The sequence below is a fragment of the Chiloscyllium punctatum genome, chromosome 4 (assembly GCF_047496795.1).
Source record: "Chiloscyllium punctatum isolate Juve2018m chromosome 4, sChiPun1.3, whole genome shotgun sequence".
NCBI classification, from domain to species: Eukaryota; Metazoa; Chordata; class Chondrichthyes; order Orectolobiformes; family Hemiscylliidae; genus Chiloscyllium; species Chiloscyllium punctatum.
This window is the reverse complement of record NC_092742.1, coordinates 95,266,215-95,278,241: the sequence shown is the minus strand read 5'-3', so window position 1 is coordinate 95,278,241 and position 12,027 is coordinate 95,266,215. Positions and strand designations below refer to the sequence as shown.

Genomic DNA, 12,027 nt, shown 5'->3' with positions numbered 1-12,027 from the left:
TATCAATATCACACCAACCCTCCAAACAGCAGCTCAACCAGACCCACACCCCTAACCTATCCCTGTAACCCTGCATTTCCCTGCTAATCCATCTAGCCTGAACACTATGGGCAATTTAGCACAGCCAATCCACCTAACCTGCACATCTTTGGATTGTGGGCCAAAACTGGAGCAAGTCGAGGAAATCCATGCAGACATAGTGACACTGGACAAACTAGGGCGGCACGGTGGCTCAGCAGCTAGCTCTGCTGCCTCACAGTGCCAGAGGCCTGGGTTCAATTGCTTCCTAGGCCGACTGTCTGTGCGGAATTTGCACATTCACTCCATGACTGCGTGGGTTTCCTCCGGGTGCTCCGGTTTCCTCCCACAATCCAAAGATATGTAAGTTAGGTAAATTAGCCATGCATAATTGCCCATAGTATTAGGTGCATTAGTCAGGGGTAAATATAGGGTAGGGGAATAGATCCAGGTAGGATTACTCTTCGGAGTGTCGGTGTGGACTTATTGGGTCAAAGGGCCTATGCCTGTTTCCATACTGTAGGGAATCTAATCTAATCCACACGGACCAAAGGTGGAATTATCCTCAGTCCCTGGCACTGTGAGGTAAGAGTACTGACCACTGAGTGACCGTGCCACCCACAATCAATTATTTTAAGTTCATTAAATAAGCTTGGTAGAAGTCGGTTATTGCAGACAGCAGTACAAGAAAGAAGCAATTGGCCATTTTGGCAATGGAGTCAACACGTTTATACTAATGACGTAACCAGTGGAGTAGTGGCACTTGATATTAGCACATTTTGCCAGTCATAGTTGTAACAGGATGATGCTTTACGAGGAGGGGAATTTGCAAATAGTCACTGTCTCAAACATCTGCTACCTTCTGGATGGTAAAGATGGTGGTATTGGAAGGTGTAAACACATGAACTCTGTTAAGTTACTGCAGCACATCTTGGTCACGGTGTACATTGCTGCCACTGAGTGTCAGTGGGAAAGCAAATGAACACTGAAGCTAGTGGACAGAGTGCTAATTAAACAGATTTTTCCTGGATTGTGTCAATAATGTGTGTTTTGGATCCGCACTCACCCTGAAAACCACACTCATTCTGCCTTGGTGCTCTGTAGATGGTGGGTAGGCACTGGCGAGTTATGGGATTATTCCTGCAATGGGTGGCTTGTTTTAAGCTTTCCTCACAAAACTTAGAGGAATAAGAAGTCCCTTGATTGAAACCTAACTGATCTTGAGGGTGAAAAGGAAGCTTCCTCCTTAAAAATAAAGTGTCACCCATTTAGGACTAAGAAAAAATTTTCTCAGAGGCTCATAGACTTTGAAACTCTCTACCACAAAAGGTGGGTGAATATTTTTAAAGTAGAGGCAGATATTCTCTTGTGAAGCAAAGAGGTAAGCAGAATATGTTCACATCAGTCATGCCATTATTGAATGATGAAGCAGATTCAAAAATGGTCTGCCCTTTCCCCGATTCATACTGTTGTTTTTTGGATTGCACTATCATCCTTCTAATCAGGCGTTAAACAGAAGCTCAATCTGCCTGGTGGATTTAAAAGATCCATTAAACTGCTGTGAAGAAGAGCAGGGGAGCTGGTGTTCTTGATATCTCTTCCACATTCATTATCACAAAGATAAATTAGCTGGTCAATGATAGCTGAATGAAATCAGAAAATTCTCAAAGTCTAGTCACTTTACATCATAAAGAAGATGGAGCAAGATACGAATTCTGCACTTCCATTTAATCTTCAGGAGATCATGGATTCTGGATACAGGCTCTTTGTTTTATAATATTTTCATGGAGATCTCTAGTTGAGAATGACTCACCTGCGTTTCGTGAAACTCTCGGTCCCGCCAGTAGTAGAGTTGAAGTTTCTTCTTCACAGCTACACACATATTGAGAATCAGCTCATCACTGTCAGATCGCTAAAAACACAGAATACATTAACAATTGATCCAAGAAATCCCAGTCAGTCCAATTTCCTTTGGTTGAAACATCTGAAAATATATAATTGACAACTTGCTAATATGGAATATTATTTGTAACTCCTGGATTTGTGTTGATTTGTACATCAAATAGTGTTCACAAAGTGACTTTTATTTCAACTGAATCTACAACAACTTTATTTTTCATTATTCTAACAAGTGACTGCATAATGATCACTGCAACCAGATCTTCCTCACCTACAATCAGAAGATAGAAAATACATCTTTAAGTCCAAAGATCAAACTTTCGCTCAGGGTTCTTCCAATGGCTATTAAGACAATGGAGTGGCTGAGCGGTGCAACTCAGTCAGAAGAAGCAAGATTTGTAATGGGATTTCTGGGGGAGAAAATGGGCAATAACTCCGACATTGGTGATATGTATGTTTAAACTTAATTGTGTATTAGAAAATAAGTTTTAATGACAAAACAAAAGTTCTGTTCTGAATTTTTCTCAGCTGTGAAATTCACTAATACTCAGCTGTGAATACACTAAGTCTCATATCAGCACCGAGAAGTGCAAGAGAACATGTCAGGAGCAGCTCAAGTGCAATTAGGAATAAATAACAAATGCCAACTTTGCCAAAATGCTTATATCCAATTGAAAAGACATTAAAAAAAACTAGAAATGTGCCAGTCAGTTTTGTAGATGGAAGGCAGCACTTGGCTTTTTTTTTAAAAAAGAAAAGGCTAAAAGATGAATGAAAAATGTTGAGTAAGTAAGAACAGCAGTACAGCTTCCTGGAATCCCTATAAACCAGTTTTGCAACCATCTCAACACTGACAGCAATTTATCTTTTCATGTCAGGAAAACAAAGCAGGAATATTTAAGGAAAACAAAAAAGACAGAACTAAAACAAAAACAGGAGAGGTTGCATAGAAGAAATATAAAATAAAATGTTTTAACGAGGCAAGATGCCCAGAATACAAATGAATTTCAAAGTATAGACATCTTACAAGCCTTTCCTTGAATTTTTAAAATACAAGTTAGTTTATACTGGGTTGTTCCCAAATAACAGAGTCCATGTTAAAAATTATCATTCATGTCGATGCATAAAATTAAATTCTGAACCTGCATTCCAGATTACAATAGCAAATAAAAACACTGCCTAGTGTAGCAAGCATGAAGCTGTGCCAACCTGACTTTGATTAGTGGTCTCAATCTGCAATAGTTGTTTGTTTTAGATTAGATTTAGATTAGATTAGATTACTTACAGTGTGGAAACAGGCCCTTCAGCCCAACAAGTCCACACCGCACCCGCCGAAGCGCAACCCACCCATACCCCTACATCTACACCTTACCTAACACTATGGGCAATTTAGCATGGCCAATTCACCTGACCTGCACATCTTTGGAGTGTGGGAGGAAACCGGAGCACCCGAAGGAAACCCACGCAGACACGGGGAGAACGTGCAAACTCCACACAGAGAGTCGCCCGAGGCGGGAATTAGATTAGATTAGATTAGATTAGATTACTTACAGTGTGGAAACAGGCCCTTCGGCCCAACAAGTCCACACCGCCCCGCCGAAGCGTACCCACCCATACCCCTACATCTACATCGACCCCTTACCTAACACACGGGCAATTTAGCATGGCCAATTCACCTAACCTGCACATCTTTGGACTGTGGGAGGAAACCGGAGCACCCGGAGGAAACCCACGCAGACATGGGGAAAACGTGCAGACTCCACACAGTCAGTCGCCTGAGGCGGGAATTGAACCTGGATCTCTGGCACTGATACAGCAGTGCTAACCACTGTGCCACCGTGCCACCCACGAATATTTAAGGAAATCTGTGGTATGCTGTATTTTAAAAAGGAATGGAAAAGTATCTTGGGATATTTCTGGAAAATGCATGTGTACAATTAACAGCAGTTAGTACAATTGCTTTATTTTCCGATCTCCCCTAGTCACTGTCTGGACTCAAATATAAAGCACTTACCAATGCTACAAGGTTGCCTGTATTGTGCAAATGTATATCAACCACCAGCAAAAGCTTCAGAATAAGAATGTGGTTCATTTTTCCAAAAGTGGTGGGGGAAAGAGAATTTCTCTATTTTTAAAGGAAAGAAAGCCTGTGGAACTACTTAGGAGCATTAAAGAAACAGCATTACCAACAGTGACACATGCATCTTTATTTTCTCACATGCTCTCTCTACTTTATTGATGAAGCCCAACAGAAGAAAAACACAAATTATGACAGCAGCATCACTTCCTTTTGATTTCTATTTTAAATTTGGGAGATATCCCATATTCCTGCAAAGCATAAGTAATACTACTATTTTGTACATCTTGCCTCTTACCTTTAAGTCACACGAAAACAGACTGGCACTTTTGGCCTTGGTAACCACAGTAATTTGTTGGAACGTAAGTAAGTCATGAACATAAATATTATTTTCTATAAGAGAAAGAAAATATTAGAACTCAATTAAGAAAAACACACTTTTCTATTGACATACCAGTGTTCTAGCGTGCTACCTGTATCTTGTGGGAAAACGTCACTGAAACCAACATGTCAGGTTTGCATGATGCTCTCTTAACTACTTTAACTAATGTTGATGCTGAAGGTGCTCACTCCAGTTTGGACTATCAAAAACTTGCTACTACACAAACATATGAATTCTGGCCTAAACCTACTTTACAAAAAAAAAATGGTTGGCATGTTTGCATCCAGAACTCCACAAATACATTTAATCTCATTAACCTTTGATTTCCTTATCTAACAGGACACCATCTACCTCTGCCTTAAGAACATTTAATAACCTCATAATTCACCATTTTCTGAGGTGCAGCGTTCCAAAGTTGCACAACTTAAGATTAAAAAAAGTCTCTCTTCAATCGCCTAAAAAGATGACATCAAACTTGTAAGCAGTGCCACCTAGCACCGCTCTCAACCACAACAAATGGACTGGATATTTTCCATCGTTTAAAATACAAATATGACAAAACTAGTATACCTCACTACATACACCAAAATACTACAGGGTTATTAAATTCACATCACCAGAGCACCTACTAACCTCAAGTAATTCCCAGAAACTTAAACTTGTTCACCCTCTACCTCCAGGAAAAAAAAACATATTGATTTATCAGACTTTACTTCCTAACTTATCTTCTCTTGAACCTTCATGCAAGCTTCTAGAACGACTGATTTTGAACCTTTGTACAAACTCTTATAATAGAGAAGCCAATGTAATGTTTCACTGCATTATCTTACACAGTAGAGGAACTTAGATTATCTGGCATACAATTATCTGAATTACAGATTATCCGAACATGATTGCAAGGTCCCAATGTTCAGTATTTGATTATCCGAATGAAATACTGCTCACCCATGTCCTTCTGATAATTGAGGTTTTTCTGTAAATGTCATCAAACTGAATACCAGAGAATAACAACTAAGTTAAAAAGAAAAATACAGTATGCACAACTTATGAAATATTAATTTGCAACAGGTCAGAACAGTTAATCAAATGCTCAATAAAACAAAATCACAAGGATGATTCAATATGCTATTTATTAGCATATACACACTTAGGACTTGTATTAAGGACTGCTTTAAAATACATTTAAAAAACTGAATCCATCCTAGACTTTGTTGAGGGAAATGGGGGAAATCTACTGGTCATAACAGGTGCTAATTTTTTTTTCTTTTTATGATCAGTGATGGAACACTTCCACCGAGTCATAGCACAATATGATTCTATTATTGAGAATGGTACATTTCCTGTCATCAGATTTGTATTAGTTGCAATGAGGTTGGTTTATAGCAATTCCTCAACTGCTATCGCATGATCAGAGGAAGGAAGAGTGAACTAAATCACATTTTTCATATGAGCCCAAGTTCCAATTTGAATTAGTTCGAATGGCAATTGGAGTGCAACAATTAACTTTACCTACTGTAGATGGTTAAAATAAATAAATAAAGAGGTCCTATTCTTGATCACAAGATAATGACCCTGACTGATGGTATGCATATGTGGAAACTTGGCAATGAAGGAATGAATGGAGGTCAGAGGTTATGCACAATGATTCCCATTTGTCATAAAGCTTGCCAATGCATCCAGGTTTTGATTCTAACCAATGCCCAAAGTCTACCTGACTCAATAAGGAGTCAATGTTTCTAGGAAGGAGGACTCAATATTTCTAGGAAGGAGTAAAAAAACCTGTAAAATTTCAAGACTGCCTTCTATTACTGTACTGAGATTATTATTTTCAAGAATACAAGGTTAAGAATTCAATGACTTTGTATCCAAACCCCTGAGGTTTCCAATGCATTATGGTGGGGTGCCATTTAGAAACTACTGATCACACCAGAGATTAACTGGGGTTTATTCTGAATGTTAAAATGATGACTTTTTATTTTGAAAGCAAACCTAATATGAGGATCTTAAACAAGTATGAACAATGCTTGACATATTGAAGAAGGCACAGCCACACTCTACTGGACAAACCATTCAGGCCAATAAAATTCCACTACTACTTACACTCTTCACAAGTAAATAGCTCTAATCACATTTGCTCACCCTAATCTCATACCTCTTTCTTCTACCCATTTTCCGACACTGCGCTTTCCAATCTTAAATGTCACTGCAATTTCTACTTCAAACATGAACCCCGAGTGAGAATCCCACATCATACAACACTGAAATGGGGGCTCTTGTGGTGCAGTAGTAGTGCCTTAACTCTGAGACAGGACTCCTGGGTCCAATTTCCACCTGCTTCAGAGTTGCGCCATAACAACTCTGAACAGTTTGATGAAAAAAATTACAACACTGTGACGAGGTTTCTGATATGTTTAACTTCTATTGGCTTCTATCTACCTGGCTCCATCCATTCGCAAGTTTAAACATATCTTCTACATTTCCCACATAAACCTAGAACACAGAACATAACAGCACAGTACAGGCTGTTCTGCTCTCAATGTTGTGCCAAAACCAGTCTGAAGCCCACCTAACCTAAACTATTTCATTTTCGTCCATGTGTCTATTCAATGACCATTTAAACGCCCTTAAATTTGGCGAGTCTACTACTGCTGCAGGCAATGCATTCCACGCCCCTACTTTTTTGAGTAAAGAAACTTCCTTTGACATTTGACCTATATTGATCATTTCTCAATTGAAAGCTACCCCACCTCCATCACCATCCCTGGAAAAAGGCTCTCACTGTCCACCCTAACTATGATTATCTTAAATGTCTCAAATAAGTCACCTCTCAACTTTCTTCTCTCCAACGAGAACAGCCTTAAGTTTCTCAGCCTTTCCTTGCAAGGCCTTCCCTCCATACCTGGCAACATCCTAGTAAATCTCCTTTGAACCCTTTCCAAAGCTTCCACATCCTTCCTATAATGCAGTGACCAGAACTACACACAATACTCCACGTGTGGCTGCACTAGAGTTTTGTACAGCTGCAGCATGGCCTCATGGTTCTGAAAGTCAATTCCTCCACAAATAAAAGCTAACACACCATATGCCTTCTCAACAACCTTATCAACCTAGGTGGCAACTTTCAGGGATGTATATGGACACAGATCTCTCTGCTCATCCACACTACCAAGAACCTTACCATTATCCCAGTAATCTGCATTCCTGTCGCTCCTTCCAAAGTGAATCACCTCACACTTTTCTGCACTAAACTCCATTTTCCACCTCTCAGCCCAGCTCTGCAGCTTACCTATGCCCCTCTGCATAGGTACAACATCCATCGTCACTATCCACAAATCTACCGATCTTAGCGTCATCCTCAAATTTACTAACCCATCCTTCTATGCCCTCATCCAGGTCGTTTATAAAAAGCTGTCAACACAATTGCTTACTTAGGCCAAAAAGCAGGCTAAAGCTGCAATATATGCCAAGAAGTGGCTCATCTAGAATGGTAGGAGAAAGTGAGGACTGCAGATGCTGGAGATCAGAGCTGAAAATGTGTTGCTGGAAAAGCGCAGGGTCCAGAAAGTCCTGACGAAGGGCTCATGCCCGAAACACCGATTCTCCTGCTCCTTGGATGTTGCCTGACCTGCTGCACTTTTCCAGCAACACATTTTCAGCTCATCTAGAATGCTAGACATGTTTTAAGAAACAGCTAAATGTATTAGAGAAAAGAAAATTTAACATTCTGTACAAATCCAAATAGATCATTTGATTTGGTTCTAAGTGATGGCATTTTACTTTATTATATGTTACAGAGATTAAATTCATTCATTGTAATGAATTAAACTGGTGAACTTGATTCATACATGAAAAAATAATTAAAGTATGCAATTACAAGGCAAAATTTTCGATTATTGACATTTTGACATTAATTGTCAAGATTGGGGGATACAGCAATTCCTGTTTACTTCTCCTAATGTATTCCTAAATTAACAAAAACAAGTTACTGAAGAAACTCATCAGGTTTGAAGGAGGATCACAGAACCTGAAACATGGAAGAGCAAGCAGAGTCACAGATGGTGCCAGACCCGCTGAGTGTCTTCAGCGATTTCTGTTTTCTTTCAGATTACCAGCAGTCCAGTTCTTGGTTTTGCTTATTCATAAATTAACTTGCTAATGAAAATATGCCAAAAAAAAAAGACATTCCCAGAAGAAAAGATGCAATAATGGTGGATCACATTCCAGGCCTGTTACTTTTCATATTAAAAACCTACTAGCAGCACTGAACCAACTCGTCTAAAATTGCTCTAACTCTAATATACTAACTTTTAAGTTATTAAGAATTCTTAAAATTTACTAACTCATTCTACTTACCTCCTACTCATTGCTATCTCCTCAACCTCCCTTATTTATTCCCTGTCCTGATCCTGCTGCTTGTCACCTCTTAACCACAACTTTCTTGCACCCTGTCCTAAGCATTTACTGGAATGAGGCCCAGAAGAGGCCTGATGAGAAGGAGGAAGTCAGTGAGAGAAGCTGCAAGTGGGAGAGAAAGAGGGAGAAGACAATGTAGATTGGTGAGAAGTGGCGAGCGCAAAGATCAAAAAGTAACAGAGGTGGTAAGTGGGTTGTACAGTGAAGGAAGCTGTGAAATGGAGAGGTGGTGAACAGTTTGGAGGAGTGGTTTAGATAGGAAATGGCAAGAATAGGCGGGGAGGGAGGAACGTTGTAAAGCCCTTGAGCAGCATTCAGATCAGATTTACAATAATAGTTTTAAATAAAAACAAAAGGATTGTAGATGCTAGAAGTCAGATGCAAAGAGCAAACATTGCTGGAAAAGCTCAGCAGGTCTGGCACTGTGTGTGGAAAGAAGGTCAAGTTATTGTTTTGGATCTAGTGACCCTCGTTCAGAACACTTGTTTTTTTTTGCTGATTAAGCTATTTTTGTTTTTGTTACTAGAAAGGTACTAGTCATAAGAGTCATGGAGATGTACAGCATGGAAATAGACTCTTCGGTCCAACCCGTCCACGCCGACCAGATATCCCACCTGCCAGCACTAGGCCTATATCCCTCCAAACCCTTCCTATTCATATACCTATCCAAATGCCTTTTAAATGTTGCAATTGTACGAGCCTCCACCACTTCCTCTGGCAGCTCATTCCATACCTGCACCACCTTCTGTGTGAAAATTTTGCCCCTTGGGTCTCTTAAATCTTTCCCCTCTCACCCTAAACCTATGCCCTCTAGTTCTGGACTCCCCAATCCTGGGGAAAAGACTTTGCTTGTTTATCCTATCCACGCCCCGCCTGATTTCATAAAACTCTGCAAGGTCACCCCTCAACCTCCGACGCTCCAGGGAAAACAACCCCAGCCTGTTCAGCCTCTCCATATAGCTCAAAACCCCCAACCTTAGCAACATCCTTGCAAATCTTTTCTGAACCCTTTCAAGTTTCACAACATCTTTCCGATAGGCTCAATGGCTCAGTGGTTAGCACTGCTGCCTCTCAGCGTCAGGGATCTGGGTTCGATTTCAGTCTCAGGCAGCTCTCCGTGAAGTTTGTACATTCTCCTTGTGTCTATGTGGGTTTCCTCCAGGTGCTCCAGTTTCCTCCCACATGTGCAGGTTAGGTGAATTGGCCATGCTAAATTGTACATTAGGGATGTGTGGGTTATGGGGATTCGTCAGGGGAAATGTAGAGTAACAGGTCCGGGTGGAATACTCTGAGGGTCGGTGTTGATTTGTTGAGCCAAATTGACTGTTTTCACACTGTAGGGATCCTATGATGTTACCCAGTAATGCCCACATCCCATGAAAGAATATACTATAAATGGATGAGGTGTGTACACATTTGTATGCATGCATCTCTGTCTGTCTGTGCGCGTGTGTAAGTGTGGCATGCTTTTTGTGGAGCCTTCCTGAAGCTCTGTGACGTGGAGCATGATACGTCAAAATGATGATCATGACCGGAGTTGAATAAATTAGACGAGTTAATTAAAATCCTAAAAATTATCTCCCTATTCCTTTCCACTTCACTTCAATTTTTAAAAATATTCATAACCTAAGTTTTGACCAAGTTTTTGATTATCTGATTTAATTTCTCCCAATTTAGTATCGAACGATGCTTTATTTTGCAATGTAACCGTAAAGCACATTGGGCATTTTATTACATAAAAAGGCAATACAAATGGTTTTAGAAACAATCACTTATAGCATGTGTTTCGAAGGCTAAAATGCAACCGATAATTGGGTAAGCTAATGCATCCGCATCCTGCTAAGCAAAACAACATATTTTTCCAGAATACACAAAACAAATAGCCTTTCATACCAAAAAAACACGCAAGTAGCTAGCTAGTCAAACTAACACAATTTTTAACATTGCTAGATACTGCTGTTCAATAGATACTGTAATGAATGCAAAGTTTGATGCATAAGGTTCACTTCCTCTTTGCTAGATTTCTGTTACGAATGCTATCTCGAGTAGCATTAATTGTTCCTATAAGCAGTCTGAATGACATACTTTTATTGATGCTGGCTCAAATTGTTCTTTATCTTTTTATCATCTTTTTAAGATAGGATAAGATAATTTAAGAGATTTTAAATTAAACTGTTACATTCCACAGTAAAATTGATGTACAGAATCTTAATTATGATAGACCCTGCTTTTACATCTTACCATGTCATTTTGATTTAAACTCATGGTCTTCAGTTTTTTTCTGCTTTTCATCTCAGTGGAAGCCATAACAGCTTCTTCCTTAGACTTCTCTTGCTGCAGGCCTGTTTCCAAATTTTGGCTATCACATTTAGAGTCATAGTGTCAGGGATATACAGCGTGGAAACAGACCCTTCGGTCCAGCCCGTCCATGCCGACCAACCCAACCCAACCCAATCTAGTCCCACCTGTCAGCAGCCGACCCATATCCCTCCAAACCTTTCCTATTCATAAATGCCTCCTAAATGTTGCAATTGTACCAGCCTCCACCACTTCCTCTGGCAGCTCATTCCATACACATACCACCCTCTGCAAGAAAAGGTTGCCCCTTAGGTCTCTTTTATATCTTTCCCCTCTCACCCTAAACCTATGCCCTCTAGTTCTGGACTCCCCATACCCCAGGGAAAAGACTTTGCCTATTTATCCTATCTATGCCCCTCATGATATTATAAACCTCTATAAAGGTCACCCCTCAGCTCCAGGGAAAATAGCCCCAGCCTATTCAGCCTCTCCTTATAGCTCAAATCCTTCAATTTTGGCATTATCTTGGTTATTCTTTCCTGAACCCTTTCAAGTTTCACAACATCCTTCTGATATGATGTAGACCAGAATTGCATGCAATATTCCAAAAGTGGCCGAACCAATGTCCTGTACAGCTGCAACATGACCTCCCAACTCCTGTACTCAATACTCTGACCAATAAAGGAAAGCATACCAAATGCCTTCTTCATTATTATAGCTACCTGCGACTCCACTTTCAAGGAGCTATACCTGCACTCCAAGGTCTCTTTGTTCAGCAACACTCCTTCAGACCTTAAGACTTAATTGTAAGATTTGCTCTCCCAAAATGCAGAATTGAGAAAGCCTATAGCCTTAAAATTTGTCTTTAAACATTTAGACCAAAATGTAATGCTGAATTATAGAATACATGTACTGCACTAGAAAATAGACAGGCAGGAAG

The 12,027-nt window shown here is 40.0% G+C and overlaps 1 protein-coding gene across 1 annotated transcript in view; it reads right to left on the bottom strand.

Annotated features, from left to right (window-relative positions):
* The window catches only part of LOC140476554 (vam6/Vps39-like protein), a 100,480-nt gene that overhangs the window by 69,539 nt on the left and 18,914 nt on the right, over positions 1-12,027 (bottom strand). The window contains exons 5-6 of the mRNA XM_072569337.1: positions 4,293-4,387; positions 1,832-1,930 (exon numbers count right to left, since the gene is read on the bottom strand). Of these exons, the coding sequence (XP_072425438.1) occupies positions 1,832-1,930; positions 4,293-4,387 (194 nt within the window). The remainder of the gene's footprint in view (positions 1-1,831; positions 1,931-4,292; positions 4,388-12,027) is intronic.